The sequence below is a fragment of the Gouania willdenowi genome, chromosome 10 (assembly GCF_900634775.1).
Source record: "Gouania willdenowi chromosome 10, fGouWil2.1, whole genome shotgun sequence".
In the NCBI taxonomy this organism is placed as follows: domain Eukaryota; kingdom Metazoa; phylum Chordata; class Actinopteri; order Blenniiformes; family Gobiesocidae; genus Gouania; species Gouania willdenowi.
This window is the reverse complement of record NC_041053.1, coordinates 26,452,924-26,478,363: the sequence shown is the minus strand read 5'-3', so window position 1 is coordinate 26,478,363 and position 25,440 is coordinate 26,452,924. Positions and strand designations below refer to the sequence as shown.

The 25,440-nt window shown below is 39.7% G+C and overlaps 2 protein-coding genes across 3 annotated transcripts; both read left to right on the top strand.

Moving 5' to 3' along the window:
• Positions 1-1,652: 1,652 nt before the first annotated feature.
• On the top strand, positions 1,653-18,011 carry slc7a2 (solute carrier family 7 member 2). 2 transcript variants are annotated; one of them, XM_028459839.1, is made up of 12 exons: positions 1,653-1,914; positions 3,103-3,480; positions 3,568-3,723; positions 5,935-6,100; positions 6,200-6,336; positions 6,413-6,635; positions 7,764-7,900; positions 9,513-9,615; positions 11,817-12,028; positions 12,106-12,272; positions 12,355-12,463; positions 16,876-18,011. In XM_028459839.1, the coding sequence occupies exons 2-12, from the start codon at positions 3,111-3,113 to the stop codon at positions 17,043-17,045; spliced, it is 1,950 nt and encodes a 649-aa protein (XP_028315640.1). In that variant the 5' UTR covers positions 1,653-1,914; positions 3,103-3,110; the 3' UTR covers positions 17,046-18,011. The 2 variants fall into 2 exon arrangements, with proteins under 2 accessions (XP_028315640.1, XP_028315639.1); XM_028459838.1 differs by lacking the exon at positions 7,764-7,900 and adding an exon at positions 7,407-7,546.
• A 3,690-nt stretch (positions 18,012-21,701) lies between these two features.
• Positions 21,702-25,342, top strand: pdgfrl (platelet-derived growth factor receptor-like). The gene is made up of 6 exons (XM_028459789.1): positions 21,702-21,948; positions 23,045-23,318; positions 23,396-23,547; positions 23,632-23,925; positions 24,711-24,847; positions 25,060-25,342. The coding sequence occupies exons 1-6, from the start codon at positions 21,894-21,896 to the stop codon at positions 25,246-25,248; spliced, it is 1,101 nt and encodes a 366-aa protein (XP_028315590.1). The 5' UTR covers positions 21,702-21,893; the 3' UTR covers positions 25,249-25,342.
• The last annotated feature ends 98 nt before the right edge of the window (positions 25,343-25,440 follow it).

Sequence of the window (25,440 nt, the reverse complement as noted above, 5' to 3'; positions counted from 1 at the left end):
CTTTATTAGGACTAAAAAATTGCTCTTCATTTGCTCATTTTTCTATACCAATGTGTTTTCTGTACTTATCAATAATCTGAACGACAGTGAAAGTGCAATAGTTGTGTGTCTTTATATCTATTAATAAATGCAAATATTAAGGTTTATAATACTTTTTTCAGCTGTGTACAATTGGAAAACAAATGGAACCCTTTTTTTTATCTTCAGGATGTTTGAACTGTTTTCTTTTCTGTTTTAGTGTTAAGAATGAAATAAAGCTGAAATGAACAGGTATTATCTTTCTGTTGAAGTTTAAAAACTCACATTAACATTTACTTTATCTCAGCATCTTTTTTGGTCAGGTTCAGACTTTAAATCTGGAAATCTCTCGCTCAGATTTCCGCCTTATCTGTAAGAGTTCACTCAAACATTTCCTGGTGACAGCACTGTTAACTGAAGCGAGATGCAAGACAAACACCACTCAATCTGTTGACCATTGCCATGTTTTTGAAGCTAGGCCATTCAGCCATCAGCAAGCAAATGCATTCAATTGGCTTCACACAATTAGCGCATGTCAACAGAGAAAATATGGTGAGCCAGTGACCCCTGTCCATCCTTTCCATGGTTACAGTACAAGGACAATGCAAGGAAACATGCTCGGTCCCAAATGAACTCTTGTTTCCGGTGGTTTATTCTAAACGCTGCTGTTGCTTTTTTTTATAACAAAGTGTAAGTTTGGAGAAGCCCTGCTATAGCTGACTAGAGTATACCTACAAGTTTGTGCTTGGGATACCAGTGCAGTTTACAATTAAGTAAAGCATCAGCTTTCCCATCAGCATGCGTGTCAGGTATATCTGCCCCTACAGCCAGGGTGTAGTGGGCAATCGTCCATGATATGTGGCTGCTTGGCTGGATGGGCACGCTCAGACAGAGGTGGTTGTTGTCAGGCAGTCAAGCCTCTGCGCTGCGACTGCCTGTTGCTTCCTGGGGGCCAGCTGCCACCTTCCCACTGAGGCTTTCAGCTGGTTTGAGCTTGTCTCAGCAGTAAGACTCTCTGCTTCCAAACACACCCTCAGAACCAGTTTCCATATCACGTTTGTTAAAAAATAAATAAATGATTTTTTTTTTTTCACTCCAATATCTCATGCTTTTTGAGTCAGAAATGCTGTGAAATTGATTTTTTGTTTGGTGGTGACCCACTGCAAGCTGTGTTATTGATTTCAATATGTTCCCGGGTCCAATAGCTCAGGGTACATTGAGCAATACCTGTCTTACATTAGGAGGACTTACCTCCTCCCTCCCAGGACTATCCACCCTTCATTGACCAATCAGCACTCATGCTTTTAGCTGCACTCCTGTGGGCTGCACTGGGTAAACAGAGTGTGCCTCAATGTTTGTCAGTGAAAGTTGCCTAACCATTTATCAGTGGTGGTTAGTGAGCATCACTACAGCTCTTTTTAAAGAATACATCAGAAATATAACAATTTACCAATAAAAGCTCCATCTTTATCTACAGTCGGAGCCTAGATTTGGTGCTGATGATCTAATGTTGCCTCCACTAATTTTACGCCTCCAAACCACAAGCATGGTCTTAAGATACACTCCATTCTCCCTGATTCCACCTCTGCTGGGTTGCCTCCTCCCTTTGGGGACGTCACTCCTGTGGCTGTGGCGGGACTGGAGGCTGCGTACGGGGGCAAGGCAAGGGCAGACCCTATGAAGAAAGACAGGGGACAGAGGGGAGGAGTAGCACTACTGCTGCTTTTTGCACTACATGCCAACATAGTGAATTAGCCTTCTGGTGAGTTCAGAGCCTGCAGTTCATTGAATCAGTCGAACCTTACCTGCAGCTGCTCTGCTGAGTCTCCCTGCAGAAACAGGCTGGAAACAATACGAGTAGACAGAATTTCAACTTCCATACAGCACGACTGCAAGGTATGTAACTCATAGAGAAGAGACTAATTCTGTGGAGAATGAGCATAGATACAAAATCACTAACTGAACATAGAATTTATGAAAAAAGTCTTTGACTGTATCTTTGATGTTAAGTTTACATTGGATTTACATTGACAACAGTTTAGGTCTTAGGATACACTTTTTAATGTTCGCCTTACTAACTACTTTTGTTCTTTATAAAAGCTTAAATTAATCAAAGTCCTCACAGGTAAAAGTTCATCATACAAACTTCTGTCGTATCTTCTTTTTTCACATACTGTATCAATGGAAATGCTGTAATTCAGCCCACATTGTAATGCTAATAAGATGTCCCATTTCAATCTCTTGGTCTCGCTTCACACAGTAGAAGAGATTAACGCTCATTTGAATGGTCGTCAGTGTTGATTTATGGTTACGGTGATCAAAGTTTAGGAACCCCGACATCAAAGCAAATTACAAATATTTCACCAAAAGAGATGCAATACTTTAAGCCTTTTCATCATATTGTACTGATTCTATTATACGTAGCAGCATCTGCATCAGTCTTTCCAATGAAAAAAGACATTCCTAATCCATGGACAACTGCAAATTCTATACAGTTTAAGTTCAATTGTGTCTCTTTTGCATGTAATTAGTGCACAGAGTTTCTGGAATTTCTTTATGTTAGGACACTATTGGCCTCTTTATGAATGCAGCTCTGTGAAGACTTGGATTTGCACCATAACTCCAAACAAAAGCTTTTGAAGGGACTCATACTGTATAACGGTAGGATTACTGGTTCACTGGTTGGATTGTAGGGTTAATTTCCCCTCTCAAAACTCCACCCTCGTTTCATCTGACTTATTATGCGTCTCAATTTTCAGCATTTTTCTTTTGAATGTCATCACAGCTAAAAATGCAAAACAGGTGGAGCAATTTATCTGTGCAGAAAGATCTGAACGTTGAAGAACTGCAGCAGCCTTCTTTTGAGTTCTACAGAAATGCAAATGCCGATGAAAATAGTTGCTATTATCTGAGTGTTGCTGGAGATGCTAGTGTTGCTTTCATAGAGCTATATTTTAAAGTGTTCTCTTCTTGTTTCTTTGCACTTAATGTGGTCTCACCCTCCACATGCACACAGTCATAAACCCAACAAGCCAAAACATGAGGTATTTCAAGCTTTTCTTTTTGTAATTCCTCTGTCAACAGCTGTCAACATGCTGGAACAGGTTCTGTCGTTCGGCCGCTCCTTGGTTCGTAGAAAAGTGGTTGACCTCAACAGTCTGGAGGACTCTAAGCTTTGCCGCTGTCTGGGAACAGTGGACCTCATAGCCCTGGGAGTGGGTAGCACACTAGGAGCCGGCGTTTATGTCCTTGCTGGAGAAGTGGCCAAAGGCAATTCTGGTCCCAGCATTGTAATATCTTTCCTGATTGCTGCTCTGGCCTCTGTCATGGCTGGCCTATGTTACGCTGAGTTTGGCGCACGGGTCCCCAAGACGGGCTCTGCTTACCTTTACAGTTATGTAACAGTTGGGGAGATCTGGGCCTTTATCACTGGATGGAATCTAATCCTCTCCTATGTGATTGGTAACTGGTGACGATCTTTTGTTAACAGCTCGTAATTTAATGAAAGCTGTGGTTCTTTAAGGATGTTGGCTGCTTTTTTTCCGTCAGGAACTTCCTCAGTTGCAAGAGCATGGAGCGGCACCTTTGATGAAATGATCGGAGGACACATAGAGACATTCTGCAAAACCTACTTCCCAATGAATGCTCCTGGTTTGGCCCAGTACCCGGACTTCTTTGCTGTCTGCCTGATTCTGCTTCTCTCCGGTGAGGCAGCGATTTAGTGCTGAAAATCCTAAAAAAAAGCATGTCTATTGTTTAACAGAAGCAGCATTGTCCCAACAGAGGCTAATTTATAAGCTACAGCTGATGTTATTCATCAACGATGTGGCACATCAATGAATGGAAAGTGCTTAATGGGGCAGATGCACTCTGGAGGGCTGTTGGAGTTTCCTCATTGGCTAACAAAGCCTTCCTCCTCTTTATTAAACTTCTCAGTCACATAAACAACCCCAGCTTTGTAATAACCAGTAGGTTAGTAAAGCAGCTTCATAACCTCAAATCAGAGCTTGTATCATAAGTAACTTGGATGTTAGTCATTATTGTTTCTTGAGATACAAGGTGGACCCCAAACCTTCCACTTGTATGACCTGTTGGCTCATATGCTTTGTATTTTGGCATTGTCTCAATGCCATTACGACTGTTTGTTTGCATTTGGTTGTTTTTATAAGGATAGAACATGTGGAGATTATGCAATGCTGTTTCTTTGTTTTTTTTTTAAGAGTTTCTTGGCAAGAAATGTAAATATTTATAAACCTAAATGACACAACCCATTACATCTCAACCATTAGTTACAAGACCTTTCAAATACTATAAGATTGACTTGTCAAACTTGTCAAAAACCAGCCAAGATGAGGCTGACACCCAAGCAAACACAGTGTGACCAGACATATGCTAATTATGCATGAGGTCAGGTCATCTAATTTACTGACACACACACTCATGCACACTGATTATACTGGAAGTGGCAGAAAAGCAGAGACCCACACATACACTGAGGGGCAGATTCACTTATCTGAAATAAAGGGTGGTAAACCAGGTGTGTCCCTAAATCCTTTGGTGATGCAGTTTCCTCACCTGCTGCGAGGAATTCACTAAGATTACGCCAATGATTAGTGCACGTGCAGAAGTGGTGCAGACCACCCCATTTAAATGAGCGTTTTGCCCGTTTAATGTGGAGACGTCATTGCGCACAAGCACACTGACATTTGAGGAAGTTATATTGGAGGCAGATGGACTTCTCTGTCTGCAACAGAAACATTTAATAACGTATAAAACTAAATAAACAAATAGAAAAGTTTTTATTTTAAATTTTTTAAATTTTAAGTTTTTTAAACAATAACTTCAAAATCTAATAATATTTTCCCTCTTAATTTAATGTGGCTTCTCCATCAGGTCCTGTAACTTTGTTCTGATCAATCCATGAAAAATAGGCAGATTTGGACAGAAACCGTCCTATTGATCTGTTGACGCCATTGATCTGAGTTAATACAGCAACGCAGTCTGTCAATCAGTCAATCAGCACCATTTTAGGATAATCTACTGACCATCATCCAGCACGTTTGACCTCAAGAGTAGCACTATGTCACCACACTCTCATATTGTGCCATCACACCGCAGGTGTGAAGCTTTTTCTCTCCCTCACACACACACTTCTTTCCCTCACACACACACTCACACTTTATTTTCTCATTCAGTGGCTGTTAATATTGACTATTCTTTTATTTCAATTATTTTCTCATACTAGAAAGGGTAACTGGAGCCTTTTTTTCCATCTTTGATGTGTTTTGTGTCAACATTTCTTGCTGTGGATCTCTGCGTGTGTGTTTGCACCTGCTTGTCAGGTGTATTGTATTGTATTGTATTTTTCTGTGCTAAAACAATCACAGCAAACAGTTCCAGATTTGATTAATTGCATTGCTCCCACTGCATTAATTTATTTGCATGTCCTCCTCTCATTTTTCTGTGCGCTTTACGAGATCTGCCTACTTTACATATTCATTAGAGGGAAACACGTTAAATGGAATGAGGGCGCATTCTGACCTGCTGAAGACGCACAGTCCTGATTCCATGGAGTTTGTTCTCCTAATTAGCTGTGACTTTTGCACATGTTTTAATACCACTAAACCTTTAGTGAATCCGCCTCTGAGTTACGGTGGGGAGCGAACAAAACGGAACTGAAATCTAACAGAAAAAATATCCACCAAACAAACTGAAAACGTCACAACAGCCCCACGAAAATCAATACTCCACTTAATCTAAAACTAATCAAATATTTGATTTTTGGTTTAGGGAACACAGGTCAACGCATATGGGTATAGTGCATTATTAAAACATGATAGAATTGCGGTGGAGTTAGTCAAATGAACAACGGCATATAAAATGGTGCTCACTTCGGTTGTCTTTGCGTTCTCTCAGGACTCCTGTCGTTTGGGGTGAAGGAATCTGCCTGGGTCAATAAAGTCTTTACTTCTGTCAACGTACTGGTGCTCCTGTTTGTCATCATCTCCGGCTTCGTCAAAGGAGATACAGAGAACTGGAGAATAACAGAAGAGTCCCTCATAAATGTGACAATAGTTACAAGGTAACTCATATTTATTTACTGGGAAAACTGTGTCAAAAGGACTTGACAGACTGCATACTTGTTGAGAAATGCTTTTAAATGGATTTGTGCATTTTTCAGGAATTTGTCCGTGACCGCCAACGTGACCAGTGACTATGGAGTGGGAGGATTCATGCCCTACGGCTTCAGTGGGACGCTGGCAGGAGCTGCCACATGCTTTTATGCTTTTGTGGGGTTTGACTGCATTGCCACAACGGGTGAGTTATGGTCAGAAATATGATGTGATTTGACCTTCACTAAAGCAGAATCTCATGTTTCCTTCATGTGTGTCAGGGGAGGAGGTGAAGAACCCTCAGAGAGCTATTCCCATTGGCATCGTCGTGTCTCTGACTGTGTGTTTCCTGGCGTACTTCGGTGTGTCGGCTGCACTCACACTCATGATGCCCTACTATCGTCTGGATGAAAAGAGCCCCCTACCAATGGCCTTTGAGTATGTGGGCTGGAGTCCTGCCAAGTATGTGGTCGCTGTGGGTTCACTGTGTGCCCTCTCAACCAGGTAAAACCAGCATTTGATATCAGAAATTAGGCCCAGGATTATAAAAAAGACATGTCTCTATTTTATTTAATACATTCTATAGTAAAAAGGACAGAATGTACAATATCCACACATTGTTTTGGAGATTGGACCAAAGTAGCCTACTTGGTCCAATCTCTGCGTCTTGTCAATGGATTGATCGCTTAAAAGTGTGCAGTGTTTCCTTACTCTCAATATGATTAGATCCTTGCATGTCTTTGTGATGTAATTGTAATCATTCAGTGGTTAAATGTACAATGAGCAAGTTGGGGAGTCTTTTAGCATGGTGTGACCTAATTGTGTCTCTCTTCCCTAAAGGTTCATCATAAAGTTTCCTAAACCATGTTTCTAATTTTACAAATTAGATTACAATTCGAGTGTACCTGTTTATGTTTTAATCTATGATTCGTATTCAAGAATTTTTTAAAGAAAGAACATCATAGTTTGTTTATTATTTGTAGCTCATATACAACCACAGAGAAGATGTTATGCCAGTTACCTAAGGAATGGAAACATTTTCTTTCTATTGCCCTTAATCGGTCAAATCCACATTGACTATAAACATTTAACAAGTTAAATCCATTTTATTGAACATAGAACATGATGGTACACCCTTTAGAGAAGAAAGACGGCACTGATGTTATTCGCTCTCTGAGCCTCTCATGATGTGATTGTTGGTGTGTGATTGTGCATCGGGGTTGGGGGCTCTTGACTAATGTGTTGGTCTTTGCATGTCTTTGCTGTCTCATGCAGTCTGCTGGGCTCCATTTTCCCTATGCCACGTATAATCTATGCTATGGCAGAGGATGGGGTGCTTTTCAAAGCCTTAGCCCGAATCAATCCTAAGACGAAGACCCCACTTATTGCCACTATGAGCTCCGCTGTAGTCGCAGGTGAGAGCCTAGGGTCCATTCAAAACAGAAAACTCAGCAAACCTTTGTCCACCGATCAACTGTGAAAGACAAAGTTGTATTTAAACATTTTCCTTCTATTCCTACAAGAGGTTACCATCTCACCCTGCATACTCGTCTGTCATTCTTTCACAGCTATGTGGGTGTCATGTGTTTTTGTGAATGCCCATAACTTAACTATGAACCCTCTTCTTCCTAGCCTGTTGGGTTCCATGTTCCCTCTGCCGCGCATTCTCTTTGCCATGGCACGAGATGGCATTCTGTTCAAATTTATGTCCAAAGTGAGTAAACGCCAGTCGCCCGTGGCTGCCACCATGGCGGCAGGTACTACTGCCGGTAAGCTCCCAGAGAAGGACTCGCCGATGCTGGGAATGTTTGGTGGATGTGTTTGGGTTGGGTTCTTTTTTTAAACTGGTGCTTATGGTCATGGTGGTGGTGAAGGGGACTGCATGACAAATGTGGTGTAGGGTATTTCAGACATGGACATGATAATTTTTTTTTGCTTGAATCTGAAAATATTGTTTGTACTGCACTTTTTCCTTAATTTAAACCTTTTCCAAACACTCCTTCCATTTTTGTAGAAGCAATGGTAGATGATGATCTAAAACTATATTGTACAATATAATAATTTTATATTTCAGAGATGCTTTTGTTGCCCTTAAAGGAAAACTTTTGGAAGAGAATAAATATCAACAAGCCAGCTCATACTTAACTTAGCCATAACTATCATGACTTCTAGAGGCCGCTGTGAATATCACCGATATTTGGACACTACTATCACATTCCCAAGAAATGGATTAAACCAATTATGATACAGAATCTGTGTCAACAGGAGGTGTGCATTGTCAGTGGGTGCTTGATTTAATTTAATTCTGAATATTTTAATAGTTTTATCAGCAATCTTGTTCAAATTGGTAATAGATATAAACATACACAGGCCTCTATACCAAAAAAGTCACTGTCTCCAAAAATGACCACAAATTAAACAAAACTGTGCAGATTTTACAGGGTTTGTCAAAACAAAGAGCCTTTAGATGTCTAAAAGGCGAATGACCAGTGGCTTGAGGATTATGTTAGTTTGTTGTCAGTTCATTGATGAATGTCCCTGAATTTCCAGACATTCCATAATTTTGTAAATTACATTAATTGATTGCTTTAATAGTGTCATATCTTTATTTCTAATGTCTTTCTGCTCTGTGGCCCCAATTATACTGTATATTACAGTTTGAAATGTATTAGTGGAAAATGAGACATGCACAATCTTGTTGTAGTGATATAAACTATTGTCATACAGAAGCTAAATCGTGTTATAAATCTTGTTTACTCTGACTGTCAAAATAGATTATTTGTTAGATCTGGATCCAATGTAGCCACAGTATTGATACATAATAGATTTACAACAGTTCCACAGGTCAGAAACTATCTGTGTTGGGCATAAACTTAAAATGTGAATGACCTGGTGAAGCGGTGAAGGACATGGGACAGCACAGCAGCACCACAGCACCTGTTATTATTTTTAATACACCACCGTGAGGAGCTGCAGAAATACCACTGCTGTGTGTTTGAACCATGCTGCTGAGATGAAGCCTCGTGCTGAGATTCACAGCAGCAAACTAAAAGCATCACCCCAGTATTTTACACCGCAAATGCAACCCTTTTGTGCAACTGATCCAAACTATTGTGCCATTATCAGTTGTGTGCTTTGAAATTGTGTCTGCATGGTATTTGATTTGTATCTGCTTTTAATCATGTGTTTTATTGGACGATGAAGAAAACAACCTTGTGACTTTTAATGAGAAAAAAAATTGTATTGCATTAATGCTTTTTTTGCCACGTATGACTGTGAACAAATGTTGCTAATAGACGTGTCATACACGTTTAACACTCATTTCAATGCTAAAAATGTTAACTGAGGGTTTTTCTGTGCGTGTTTTTTTACTCACTGCAGCGATCATGGCTTTCCTGTTTGATCTCAAAGCCCTGGTTGACATGATGTCCATTGGAACTTTGCTGGCCTACTCTCTGGTTGCTGTGTGTGTACTGATCCTCAGGTGAGCACAATTATGGCGCGCTATGGCAAAACCTGGAACAAGTCAGCATGAGATAAACGGGGAAACAGCTCACAGTTTTGCAAAACATGCTCGTGGAAGTGACGAAGGAAGCACTCCGTGGTTCAAATAACAGTATGGGAGGTTTGAAAACGGTAAACTTTGTGTTTGAAAACGGCTTGTTTTAATGCAGAGTGATTTCCCCGTTTCATATGCTGACTTTGTTTGGCTATACAAACGCTTTAGTTTTTGGTTTGAGCCTAAAAACCGCACGTTGAAGTAAAACACGGCTTCTAAAGCATCTATTCTAATTAAGGCTGACTAACAATGCTTCAGGAAGTGAATGTTATTATCATAGCAGCAGCAGAGTAATTCATAACTACAGTCAACTATTTCAAATACTTACCGGGTGTCGCTGGCTTCTCCTCCTGAGTTTGTGTCTGACAGAAGAAATACTCAATTTAGGACAGTAATGCAAAGTTTCCCTATAGCAGCAGAGCAGTGCATTGAGTCAAACAAGCTTGAACATTTAAGATCATCCAATGGAGGCAATACGAGCAAAGTTTGGCTCCTAAAAATGAAGTTGTGTTTCTATATGAACACTGCGCTTTGATTCAACACTAAATTAAAGACAAATGTAATTATTTATGGATGTGAATCACATTAAAACAGTTAAATGACATTAAAACAGTTACTGTAAATGACAATCACTGCCGTGGGTTGGCTTAATGCAAAGTAATAATGCATAAACATACTGTAGCTTTTGTTACTGCCCCCCCACCTGCCTGCTCCGGTAGGTGAGAAAACCTTCGGAACTTAAGGGCGGATTTCTCCCTTATGTAACTTCTCCAAATTATCTTTGATTTCTATGGGTGTGACAAAATTTTGAAAGCTTAGAAATTACACATTCAGAATCTGTAAATAACCCAAAATTAACTGTTTCCTGGTTTTCTCGTGGCGCATCACATTTATAAAAGCTCCCAAAGAAATATTGTGAAATAGCTTCCCAAGCTGCTTGTTTAAATGCCTGCGGGCATGATTATGCGTCTTTGTGATTGCATCACACCTGTGATGTAAGAGCTGTGAATGCTGCCATTGTGAGAGTATTTAGTGTCTGCACGCTCCAAAGGAGCTGCTTATTTAGGTTTGCGTGATTTCTATACTCTCAAACTGACATGTAGGCATACACCCTGGTAACTAAACACGACAAGCAAACAAGCTTGGTCGACACTGGTCAGGGTTGATTTTCAGCGTACAATGTGGTTTTAGGCTGATAACTTGATTATTATTTAACAATTTGGGTGTTTGAGAGCCAAACCTTATAAGATTTGGCATTTTTCACACTGATCCCACGGTTCATGGTGTTAAACCATCCATTAACCTGTATCTCAGGTGCAGAATGGACTTATTTATCTAAACTAGTGGTCAGATCAGGTTTGGGATTGGCATCTTTCAACAGTCTGAAAGCAAACTCAGACTTATTCACCAATTAAAGCGATCCCCAGTTGAGTTTAAACACCACTTAGGTTTTATTAAGTGTTATTCTGTCAACAACTTTTTCGAAGCAATCTTGTTCTCATTGTCACTTTAACACACTAAAACTCCAGGCCCGGTTAGAGCACTGATTTCAGCCTACAGGAGAAACAATGATGAATAATTGTGTAAGTGACCATTTAGTTCAAATTGTTGTAGATTTCTCAGCCTCTTCAAATACACAATTACAATGAAACTCACAAATATTTGCAGCGATTCAAGTTTTCCCATACTTTTATCAATTTTATGTCACTTTAAATACATTTCTCAAATTGTCCCGCATAATGTACCCAAATGAAATTAAAATTGGTCACAAAATGAAGGAAATTTATGCGAAGATGCTGATTGTCACTTATTGCTTCAATATTGTCAGTGTCTTACATAATTATAATTTATAAGAAGAGGTGCAAACAAAAGCCACAAACTGCTTTGTATTTGGCCCCTGAACTAAAATGAATTTGACGACACTGCTCTAACATGTCAGGAATGGAAATGTACTTTTTTTGTCCACCTGCCACAGTGCAGGGAAATAACTAAAATACATCAGTTTGGAATTCGTTGCATGTAGCACAATAAATATGTGGAGAAAAAAAAAAGTGATAGTTTTGTGTAACCCGTTCCAATGGTTTTTAATAGTATTAAGTGTCTGATCTTGAGTCTTTGTCTTTCAGGTACCAGCCGGATGGACCTATGGAGCGTCACACAGGTAAAGGAGAGAGGGACAATCTGTCATCTGAAATGGGCGAGTCTGACCTGACAGAGTCCGAGTCTCATCTAAACATGCTAAAAGGTGGCAGCTCTGCCCTGCAGGCTGTTCTACACCCGCCTGCCTCGCCCTCTGAACAGTCCTCCAGTGTGGTCAACATGTCCATCGGAGTGCTGGGTAGGTGACAATAGCTGTACCACCAACTGACTACAGCTCCTTCAGTTTGTGTTTTCTCTGTTTGTGTGTGTTTGCAGTCATGTTTGTGTGTGTGATCAGTTACCTCACAACATACCACATCAACTCACTTCTTGGCCTGGAGGTGTGGATCCTGGCTTTGCTGTTCCTGTGTTTGCTCATCTTCAGCATCTGTGTGTTCATGGTGTGCAGGCAACCTCAGACCAGCAAGAAAGTCTCCTTCATGGTATGAAGCTGCACCTTCAGTAGAACACAGCAAATTATTTGCACTTTGTTTGAATAGTGGGGTAAATATTCCCCCCCCACAGGTGCCTCTGTTGCCCTTTCTGCCAATTCTGAGTATATTCGTCAATATTTACCTCATGGTTCAGCTGAGCGGAGATACCTGGATACGTTTCTCTGTGTGGATGGCTGTGGGTGAGTACTGACCTTAATGATCGCCTGTGACAAGGAAAAAATAAACTTCTCCAAATGATTTAAAGAAATACAATAGCATACTGGACGTATAAACTAGAACAGGGATTCTCAACTGGTCATTAAATCACGACTCGCTTTTTTATTTTTTAGAATTCAACCAAACAAATTTAGTTTTTCAAAAATAGTTTTTGAAAACACACATACACAATTTTTATTTTTAACAAATTTATATATTTCCCTGTGCAACATGCATTTCATAGCGTGCCCGTCAAAAGAAAAGTTTCTTTTAAAGTAAAAGGCAAGTCTAACATGAGAGACATTAAGAATTAAATTTATTTTTGACCTGCGGTCCCGACCCACCAGTTGAGAATCGATGAACTAGAATATAAATAGTGTCTCATATTAGCAACATGAAGAAGGCATACTTTAATCATTGACCAAAATGTCTGACACAAAAGTGTATCTAAGTATTTTTTCTTTTTATTGTATTTTAATAACAAAGTAGAGGACATCAGACTTAAAATAAAAGTCTCCCTTTTCAGTGACTTGATTTTAATCAATATGCCATTCTAATTTTTGTTTTAATACTGAGCGTTTTTTTTTTTTTTTTTTTAATACATGTTCTGTTATGTTTTTGTTCATGAAATTTAAAATAAATGACAAACTTTAATGACAAAAACTAAAAATATTTTTTTTAAGTCTTTTATTGCCAAAGTAGGGTTTTCAGTCAAAAGTCCTGTTTCTGGTGGTGCTGGTTTCTCTGAGTTAGAACTTATTTCATTGGAAAGCCTTACTAAGTTTGTCATGTCAGAGTGGAGTACAACCTGCTCACTTGACCCATTGCCTGCATGGGTTATTAAAGAGCTTTGGCCCACATTTGCTCTTATGTCTTACATATTCTGAATATGTCACTTTCCACTGTCGTTTTTTACTAATTACTTCAAAAAAGTAATTAGTTATAGTTACTCTCTACTTGTTCCAAAAAGTAACTGAGTTAGTAACTGAATTACTCTATAATAAAAGTAACTCATTACCAAGAAAAGTAACTATTTGAGTTACTGTTTAAAAAAAAAAGTTGCTACATGTCAAAGAATTCAGATTTTTTAGATGCGTGTGTCGTGAGGTGCTTCATTAAATTCGAGTTGTTTACAACGGATGTGGACAAAGTCTTCACTCCTGGATATAATGAACACTTCACATACACGTTCTTGCCTTTGACCACAATTAATTTAAAGTAGTGTTTGTATCGTCACCTTAAAAATGTCAACATTTCATCGGACTGTTCCACGCTCGCCATCTCTGCTGCTTCATAAAATCTGTAGTGTGTGTGTGTGTGTGTGTGTGGCGCGTGTGCTGGCACATGAATAAAAACACTGGCTCTGATTGGCTACCATGGAGCATGACGCCGCCTTAGCCAATCATAATCGCTCACCTTGTTTTTAACCCACCTCCTCACAACAGCTGAGTATGAAGCCAGGGATGCTTTCGGAGTTTATTCAATCAGTGCATGTAATGCACCGCATTTAACAATCAGTAACGATAACGGCATTGTAACGGCGTAAAAATTAATTAGTTAGATTACCCCGTTACTGAAAATCAAATGCCGTTACCTAACGCCGTTATTTTAAACGCTGTTATTCCAAACACTGGTTAAACCATTGTTAAAAAAAAACCCGGATTGGATGCCGACTCTCCAATTAACTACAGACTCGTCTCAAACCTTCCATTTTTAACAAAAATCTTTGAGAAAGTCGTCTACTCTTAAATTATGTCTTTAAAAATCTCTTTGATCCTTTTCAATCAGCTTTTAGGGCAAATCACTCCACAGAAAAGGCTGACAAAGGTGGTAAATGATCTGTTACTGGCTATGGACTCCGTCACATCATCAGTTTTATTGTTATTGGATTTGAGCTCGGCCTTTGATACGGTGGATCATTGTATTTCATTAGACAGACTTGAGAATTACTTTGGCATCTCAGGCCAGGTGCTCCGGTGGTTAAATTCGTACCTGTCAGAAAGATCCCAAAGAATTGTATTTAATAACGTCTTCTCTGAGTTCTGTAATGTCAAGCAGGGGGTACCACAGGGTTCTGTGTTGGGTCCATTACTGTTTTCCCTCTATCTGACTCTGCTGGGTCAAATTCTTAACATTTTTGGGATCTCTTTTCATTGTTATGCCGATGACTTACAGCTGTACATGCCGTTGGTTCTGCAAAAGTGTATCCGACATAAATATGCTTCAGGCGTGTATTTTAGCTGTTACTCTGTCAAGACAGAACTGATTGTTGTCGGTCCTGCGAGTTTAAATCAGCAGTTTGATAACCTCAACCTGATGTTAACGTGTAAAACTGTAAATGGCATTGGGCCATCTTACTTGTTAAATCTGTTAAACCCATATGTTCCAACTATGAATTTGAGATCCCACGGGACTGGGCTTCTGAATGTCCTAAAGGTTCATGAAAAACTGTTGGGAGACTTGCTTTTTCATTTCGTGCTCCATTGCTATGGAACAGTTTATCTACTGAAATTAGGCTGGCTCCCTCCATTGATGGTTTTAAGGCAAAGCTAAAAACACATTTGTACACTGTGACGTATGAGTCCTAAAATTCCTGTTTTTATGTATGTCTTTCATATTATTGTTATGATTATTTTTACATGTTTAATGGCTCATCTATTTGATGTATTGCACTGTGATTGATGTACAGCACTTTGATTGAAAGCGCTCTATAAATAAATGTTTTATTATGATTATTATTATGAAACAAAGTTTACAATAACGCATCAATATTTACCATTTTAAAAAACTGAACTAATAACAGATGTTTAAAGGCTTCAACAACAAAAACTAATGTAACACGCTGTGACCCACTGAAAATGGATCTGCAACCCTAAACCTGCAAGTTGAGAACCTCTGGCATAAATCATTTGTATTTAATAGGATAAATAGGTATAGAGGATGCATGAATTAACATACAATCTAGAGATAAAATATCTCACATTTTACAGTATATAGAAGGGGAATTTCCAAGCTAGAACTATACAAACAGTACACAATAAAATTAGATAAAATGTACAAATTCAAGGTAAAATATAAAATACTTTTTTATGAATGACATCTCAAATGAACCACACAATATTTGAAAAACAGCTACACTCTGTTGGGTCATAATTTGTTTTTTAAGTAGTCTAAGTAGTATTTGGATTGGTATGTGTGTCAGAACACTTAGTCCTCTGTCTAAAATGTTCATGCAGTCTTTATTTAGTGAAAGCGCTAAATTGGAGAGGTTACACTGATTTATTTTGAATTTATTTACGCCCTGAGCACAACAAACTACTTTTAGGAATTCCCCTTTCACTGAACCCGCCTATACACAAGGCAGGAGGAAACTGGGTGTGTGTCACGCACACAGCAGTGAGCCAATCAGAAGAAAGAGTCAATGACTTTAACAAACACTTTCACCTTTGTAGCAAAGATTTAAAGGAAATTGAAGAACTATAAAACAGATCATTTAGTACCTTAAACATACATGAAAATGCTCAAATCAGAAAAACACAATCCATTCAAATAGCAGTGATGACTGATGGATGGATCAGAGTGAAGGTAAAGGTATTCCTTATCTAAAAAGAGTTTCCCTCCAAGGATATCATGGTATTTGCTTGACGATTGCACTTCATTCACAGCACAATAATAATAATGAAAACCTCTACTAAACCCCATATGAATCAGTTCACCCTAGACACAAACTGATAACATGTGTTGCTCTTGGAAAGACGTTTATTGAGCTTTTATTCACTTCTTTTGCAACAAATGATATAGGCAGTGGCTATCCGTACGGTTCCGTATCAGTAAACCGACATTCTATCCGTACACAGCACCCCTCATTGGCCAGTTTAGGTCACGTGACAAAGACTAAACCTAACCCTAAGACGCTACGTACGTGTACTTCGGTAAACATACCAATAGCACCGGGGGTTGTCCGTACGGCAACTGTACGAATAATAGACACTTTCAATGATATACAGTACAAGTGCATCACAATACAGTATATTAAAAACACGCAGGATGATGATGGCAATGCCCTAGTGATGATTTTGCACATTTCCCTGTTGCACTTGGCATATAGTTGTATGCGTAAGCAAACAAATGCAATATATATAAATGCATAGGTGAAAAAGGTCATATGAGGTCAATCGTTAGCAGCTTGATAGACATTCGACAACATAAAAAACAACAGACATTAGATCATTGGAGCAGTTTTGACTCTTCAGCGTCAAAAAAAAAACAAAAAAAACATTGACTCTTTCCAAGTGTTCAGTTATGACTCGAATGCATCTGATTTTTTTGCTTTCTTAACTGAGCGAATCCATGATTAACCTGATGAAGTAATCCCACGTTGTCCAAACCTTCTCAGGCTTCCTGATCTACTTTGGCTACGGCATGTGGCACAGCGTGGAGCGTCAGCGTCATCTCCAGCGTGCCGCCTGCAGCCAAAAGAGCCCTCAGGAGAAGGAGGCTGGTTTGGTTTCAGGAGGAAAGGAACAGGAACATTTCATCAGCCCAGAGAAGACCAGCCAGTGTTAAAGACACACACACACACACACACACACACACACACACACACACACACACACACACACACACACACACACACACACACACACACACACACACACACACACACACACACACACACACACACACACACACACACACACACACACACATAGGGAAGCGGCTACAGGCTGCCATGCATTGATGCACCTGTACATACATACAGCTCCAGCGTATGTGCTTTACTTACAAGTACAGCCCGTCTGTAAAGGGCCATGCCATTCATCTTCACACTCAGGAGCCACTGAAGGGACTACTTCACTTCCTGTAGGCCACACCCTACAGCTTCATGTCATGGGAATGGCTGAATTTAAAAGGACAGGTAACACTAAGTTACAGCTGCAGCCCACCTCTTCTGTTTCTTCATGGACTTATATGCAGTTTGGAGAAGGCGGCTCCTTGTTATCGTCTTCAGTTTGAACAGATTTGTACAGTCTATAGTTTTTCCAATGTGAACTCCTGAAGTATTTGCAAGAGTTTTTAGTATTTACAGTGAATTATAATGTAGAAGATCAGACAGAACGTGTTGTTTTTACTACATATTTGAGACTTTCTGTAGCTGTTGAGCAGTATTGCTGCTTTGGCGTTCATGTAAAATGGTCCTGCTTGTATAAAGCCTCATTTACTCCACTGCACTGCAATGGCTTTCCCAGCACTTACAACATCATGCTCGACCTCGCTCACTAGAAGTAGCCCGCGTATGATTTTCAACTTTTCGTAGATTCAAATTAATTAAAAAGCCCTTCCAACATTTATTGATGTTAATGATGTGCCTATACATTAGTTGTTGCTTTTAGTCATATTTAGTTTACTTTTTACATTTTTGTTCGTATGACTAAAAACATACAGCCAAACAGTGTCTTTAGTGTATGTGCTACATGATATATTTTGATATTTGGCAAAAAAAAAAAAAAAAAGAAGTTTGCTGTTTTGAAACAATTCCAGATATGCTTCATAATAAGCTGGAAAGGCCAGAGAAATGGGCAACCTGCAACCTAACAAGAAGCACAACAGTTACTTATAAGTGAAAGTATTTAATGAAATGATGTTTGAGTCTCTGTGCCAATGTTTGACATTGATTCCATCTTTCCTGTGGGCGTTTAACAGAAGCAGTAGTGTTTCACAGTAGAAACAGCTCTGCCTTCTCATCCTCGTGCACTGCCAGTGTCTGACATCAGGCCATTTGGACAATCCTTCCACTTTTCAAGGGGTGGGACGCAAACACTGTTTGTAATTGGTTGTCCTGTTTGGATGGTTCAGTAGCATGAGTCAATTTCCTAACATATCCTCCAGCATCCACACATGTAATGCAGACGTTGGTCATCTTGCTCTTCTTGTTGCTGAAAGCTTGAGCTTTAAACCAGAGTGATTATAAGAGCCTAGCTGTGTTGAATAGAAACAGAATGGAAGGACCCTTACAATGGTGTAGTGTCCACTAGCTGCTAAAATAAACACCCAAAAAAGTTTGTTTCACATATTTGTTCTATGTTATTTCCTCATCCATAAAAGCTTTTTGCTTAATAAAGTTTACCTCAAACCACGTGAAATAAGCAGTAGTCTGTACAGTATTGTTGTATAAGTGGAAATGCCTTTTTTTCCCCTTTTTTTTTAATTCTTTTTTTTTTTTTTACAAAAGGTGAATGAAGTGAGTGAGTGAAAAAAATGAAGAATAATTGTAAATCAAATTATTGTTCTTCCCCTTTAAACCACAATGCGTAGGTTAAACTAGGTATAATTAACAAACAGGTGGTAATAGACCCTTCATTTGATTAATGATGAATGTCTTGTCAATATATGGACTATTTTCCAATGGGGCGGTGCATTTATGTAATGTACATAATATACAAATATTTTTTGTTTCATATCACAGATGTTAGTTGCACCTCAGGTGTGCAGTATACGTTTTCAGTGAAATGGTCCCAAGCATTTGATACTTTAGGTTGGTTCTTCTTCTGTTGCGCAATTCTACTTCGCAATGTAAATGAAGCGACACTGCCCCATCAGTTCGTGTATGGTACTGCAGCAAAAATGAAGCAGAAAGCTTTCATCATGAATTTCCGACATTAAACGATGCGTCGATGCAAATTTTTGTTGTCAACATTATCAATTATGTTACTAATCATTTTTGCATTATTGTATATGTTACACGCAGCTATTTTCCTGCACTTTTTTTTATTGTTTGCATAATAGTCATTTTTAATCATAAACTAATCGCAATTGAGAAGAACACTCCAGTCCTATAATCCTGCAATTTCTTAGAAACAATCCAACAAAATTGCTATACACGAACATTGGTCATAAAATTAGGGAATTTTAAAGTGAAGCTCCATGACTGACATCTGTCATTAAACTTGGGCATAAAGATGGTGGTGAAATTGCACTTTTCCCCACCTAAAATCACTTCCATGGCATATTTAGACACTAATGAATGTTAAAAAAAAAAATTTAAAAATAAAATCAAAGTGTGTGTGTGGACTAGATTGAAAACAGAAGCACCCACAGAAAACATGTGCACTCAAGGATTGTAAAATAAAACCAAAAAAAACCAACTTGAAATCAAATCCCAGTACACTTCTTTTGAAGAAACATTAAGATAAAGTCCACCCTCTTGTGGTACAAAGAGGTATTACAAGAAAGAAATTAATTCAGACTCTAGCATGAAAATGTCCCACAGAAAAGAAATGTAACAAAGTGTTGTCGCTTCGTCGGAAAGTACAAATAATGAACATATAATGGGACTGAAGTGTTGGTATTATGAACAACACTATTTTTCCTTTATTCCAGTGTTCATCTCAACTCAAAAATACACACCACTTCTGTTTTTAACATACAAAATGAAAGTATCAGTAATAGATAATTAAATTTCTTCCATTATCAGTTAGGGGAAATGGGCGGGAAAAAATACACACAAATTAAGGTTTTCATAAGAAAATAATCTTTTTGAAAATCAATGCAATCCACGTGTAAAATTTGACGATATTCAAACAAAATGAGAGGCACAATTACTATTACAGTCTTGTAATTTAAACTTGTAGTGATGGTGAGAGTTGTTTTTTTTTTTTTTTTTTTTGTCAATGTCAAGTAAATATTGAGTATCTCAGAAGAAAAATATAGTCACACCAGCTAAGGTTCCATTTTTCTATTTTCATTTCATTATTTTTGCCTGTTTACACAAAGTATTCTTTAGCATACAGTATTTTACTGCTAGAAAACAGGATTCAAGAACAGTCACATCCCAAAAACTGCTTTGGCATCACTGAGCATTTTCTGACTAGAGTTGGGCAATATATCGTTATTCAAGATATATCGAGTTTCATATTTTGGCGATATGGTAAATGACAATATTGCCTATATCAAGATTTTTTTTACTAATTTTGATTTATACAATCACACAGTACAAATCACATAATACAATATTATTCATAGAGTAAAGTCAAACAGTGTCATTCTTTACAATGTCAATTTTATAGCTTGTTTTACATCAAAATACTACTGCTTTTGCTACTTATCTAAACAGCATGAAAAGCACAGTTAGATGGATTACTGAGTGTGTCCTAACCAAGACCTTCACCTATCAAGCCACACTAAAGAACTCACTCACACATGCTGTCGCTTATAGGAGAAAAAGGCAAAAGTGGCACGTATTGATCAGCTGTTAGTTAAAGGTGCAGTCCGCGACTCTCAGATCCCTCTCTCCCCCTTCCCTCCCCGCTGCTCTCTTGCCCTGCCTCCAAACTTTCCAAAGTCCCTCCCTCAGAGGAGCTAACAAGCTAACGTAAGTCCAACAGCAACATCACAGTAATATAACATGCTCTGTTAAAAGCGTATTACTGCAGCGCTTCTCTCTCTCAATGTACACACACCTCAGCAGCAGCAGCAGCAACAACTCAGTGTCACTTACAGCAGCTCACACGGAGGCTGCTGCATGCACACGAACAACACACGCACAACAGAGTTCTAGTGTAACAATTACAAATCAAACATAATGTAAATCAAGCAGCACTAATTATCTTTCAAGTAGAAAAGTTGCTAATTCCATGTTCTACTCCTCCAGACCATACACTGTAAAAAAAGACAGTGCTACAGCGCCGGGAAAGGGGCAAAGACTTGAGCAACAGGTGTCAGACAGCCCATCAAACACAATCCTGGCTCTGATTGGTTCTTTTTGCTCAGTCGCGGTGCATTCTGGCAATCTGTCAAAGGCTGCAGGAGCAGCAGGAGGGACTCATTGAGCCTGTTTTTTTTTGCACAAACTACTAGTTTGACGTAAAGCTGTCCTTAAATAGTGACAGCTTTAGCAAATATGACAAAAAGTCACTTTTATAAGAGTTGCAGACTGCACCTTTAATACATGTGCCGCTGTGTGGCATTTTTCATCAGCAAATTTAACCCAGAATAGTTTTTCAGGTGAGCCTTTGAGTTAAAAATTTCAAGATTAATATTTTATATTGCCATTTTGAGAAAAAATATCAAGATATGAGATCTGGTCCAAATCATCCATCCCTATTTCTGACCCACATTTCACCCATTAAAACCTGTCTCACATGTTATAAACAGGCAATCAGTTTCAATGCTTCCTTCAGATGTCTAGTTTCTAACTCATGCTGGGGTCCAGCAGAGGGCTGCACACTCCAATCCTGCTCTCTGCTCTGAGAGGAGGGAGTAGAAAGTCCATCTCTCATGGTTTTTTATTTTCTTCCTTCCTGGCTCTGAGGAGGATGAAGCTGCAGATGTGAGCAGGGCAGCCTGCAGACTTCTAACAAAGCTCCGAACCCTGACCTCCTCTCCTCAGGCAGGACCCACTCACAACCACTGACCATGAAGCTGTGGCTTGTGTTCTGCTTGGCTATGCTGTGCATGGAGCTCCAGTATGGTGAGTACAGCCTGCATTCCTTCATCTGTGTGTCATGTGGAATAAAGCCCCAGATTGCTCCATCATGACAGACTGGGCTGACCTTGGAAGGAGTGTGAACAATAGCTACAGGAACTTTGCTCCGATGGGTGCAGAAATGTAAGCTGTGTTCACATATTTATATAAGCAGGATCACACACAAAGAAGCAGAAAAACCATTTTCTGAATTGAAATTATGTTCTTTCAAAAAGCAATAGCGGATGATTTCTATGTGTCTGCGTGTGTAAAGGAGGAGTAAAAAGTGGTGACATTGTGTAATAGTTTCCAAAGTGTTTTAGCAGGCTGAACAAAAAGCAGCTGGATCTGAGGCATGCAGCATGCGTTTCTCATTATGTGGCCTTCACAGCTGACCGTTTGATTCAAAATGCAACATAGAGGAATGAAAACAACACATTTTGGAAAGGCAGAAATCTGCTCTGACCTTTGCTTGTTGTTTCTGTGGTCACATCAAAGAATTATTTCATAATTCTCTGTGGAAAAAAAAGAAAAAGAGTTGAACTGTTCAGAAAAGTTACTGCGTGAAAAGTCTATTATGTGATTAACTCTAGTTTAGTAGAAAGCTGGGACTGAATTTCAGTCAGGATGACTTAAGTCAAATTGTTTATTAGCATACAGTTTAGATTTGGCGGTATAGCTCTGTTCTGGGACCTCTTTGCCCTTCCAGCAGCTACCAGAAAAGCCCAAAGCAAAGGGAGCTCCCCCTCACTCTTCCATGAGCTACATAGAAAAGCACAAGCAGAGAGAGCGGTCAGCAGGACCCCCTGGAACAGAAGCACGAACGTTAGATGCCAACAGGAGACACTGTTTAATTAGACAGAAGAGGAGGAGCTGGGGTGGGAGTGGGACGAAACATGCACAAGTATGCGTGTTTCAGTGGTTTGAATACAGCGTTGTTACTAACTCTAACCAATGGAAAGCATGGAAAATGATCAGCAGGAGATTTACTGAATTAGGGGAATGCTAACCCAGCTGATGGGGCTGGGCTAGCTTGACTACTATGCCTGCCTAAACTAACGCAATCCTCAACATTAGTTGGACCTTTTTTTCTGACCCTCAGGATTGTGCCAACAAGTCAAGCGAAGAAAGGTGGTTGGTGACAATGGTGGCCGTCCAGGTGGGAAGCGAGTGAAGGTTCGTCAACCCAAAGTCAAGGACGGATCCAGTCGAGGTCACTCCCTGCTGACGCAAGTGCTTGACAAAGGCCGCTTCTTGCGCCTCGGCCCAACCCTAACTCTGACCCCTGGCAGGGACGTGGAGCTACGCTGCAAAGGCAACAACATCGGATGGTCCTACCCGACCTACTTGGATACCTTCAATGACTCGCGCCTTAGGTGCTTACAAATCAAAAGCTTCTTTGTGTTTCCTGCGATGAGTTTTAGTTTTTTCATGTTATGTGTCTGACCTCCAGCATCAAGCAGAGCGACAAGTACGGTCAGCTGGTACTGACCTCGCCCTCTGCTGCAGACACTGGGCTCTACAGCTGCTGGGTCATCTTGTGTGACGGCAGTGAGTGTGAGAAGGACAGAGAGAAAACCTACGTCACCTACATATATTTCACAGGTGAGTGACACACAGGAAGGATTCACTTTGCATCAATCACTTCTGATATTTGTTGATTGAAGTCTAAGTCCTCTCTCCAATCAGACAAAGACAACCTCTTCGTTCCGTCCGCCATCTACTTTGAGATCGTGTACCTGCGTCCGGACAGGCCTGCCGTGGTGCCCTGTCGGGTGACGGATCCAAAGGCCAAAGTGTCCCTACACAGAGAAGTCCCTCCAGAGGAGATCCCCTCAAATGAAACTCTGGTGACCTTTGACCCCAGGAAGGGGTTTGTCCTGAAAACTCCAAGCCCTGAAGATCAAGGAGTCCTCTATTGCAAAGCAGTGACCAGAGGAACGCCACAGATCTCTACCAAGTATCAGCTGCTGTATGTGGAGGGTAAGGAAGCGCCACTAACATCCCACAACAGACAACGCAAACGCAAACTGCATTCTCCTTTAGACTCAGGGATTCTGGTCTCACACTGGGACCCACATTTTGCTACGGTCATTAAATTGCAACCTACTTTTTGTTTTTAAATCAACCAAATTTAGTTTTTCAAAAATAGCTGTTGAAAACACACATACATAATCTTTTTTAAAAACACTATCTATTTTTCTGTGCAACATGCATTTCACAGCATGCCCATCAAAAGAAAGGCTTTTCAAAATAAAAAATAACAAATATTTGTTTTTGACCGGCTGTCTGCCACCCACTTTTAAGTCCTGACCCACCAGTTGAGAATCACTTTAGATGGGAAAAACATGCAGGACTGCTGTTCAAAAATGTGGGAGAAAAACTATTTACTGTATTTTTGTATATTCTAAATGTCAAATGAGGCCATTTACTCGGTCAGCACATTGAACGAGCCATATATTGGTTGTAAAGGAATTTCACAGCCATAAATCATCCACTGCAGACTTTACTTCAAGGTGAAGTGAAACTCCTTTGGTTTGTTTCACGTGCGCATTCACCGAAAGGAATGGAACCATGTCTGGATTAGTCGGAGTTTGACAGATGAACTGTTACAGCAGTCTGTTTAACCATCATTCAGCAAAGAAATGGACAGTTTTAGGTTTGGAAATGTCCTTTTCCACACATAGGTGAAGCACCAACTTCCTACTGCTCAGCAGCTCGCGAAACAGTGACAAATTTTACTTTACTTTTTCCCCCTCTTCCTACAGTTCCCAGTGGGCCTCCGTTTGTGAGCCTGGAAACCTCATCCAGCTCTGTGAGAGGAGGGGACCACATCAACCTAACGTGTACAGTACTGGGGGAACCCGAGGTGGACATGAGCTTCACCTGGTCCTATCCTGGTCAGGTAGGAGGGGGAGCAATGCACTAAAAACAGATGTCAAATCCTGAGCTTTAGCTCACAGAGCCATCTTAGCAGCATCCTACAAGAAAGTGAAGGAAATAAACTCCATCGATAGCTTTGTTTCTGTGCCTGTGACAAAGCTTCTCTTTCTTCTGATACATGATTTTTTTCCGGAGTGAAATTTGATGTGACTTATTAACTGTATGTATGTGTAGGGTCATCGGCCAGTTCACATTGAAGCATCCTGGAGGCTGGTTAACAGAGGAATGGGCTACACCACACGTATCTCACAGAGCGTCCTCACCGTAGAAGACATGGAGACCATTGACTTTGGAAAATATGTCTGTAAAGTCAAGAACCAGCAAGGAGAGACCATCATGTCGACCAGTGTCACCTCCAACTAGCCTTAATGATGCAGATGTGGCTCTAAATGTGTATATATGCAGTGCATCGAAATTTGAGCTGTAGATTTCAAACAATAAAGATTTGCTGAGTATGTTTTTGACTAATCCATACTGGTTTTCACACTTGCTGCTGGCTTTAACATAGAAATATAACTTAACATAAAATGACTAAAATTACAACACTAAACAATC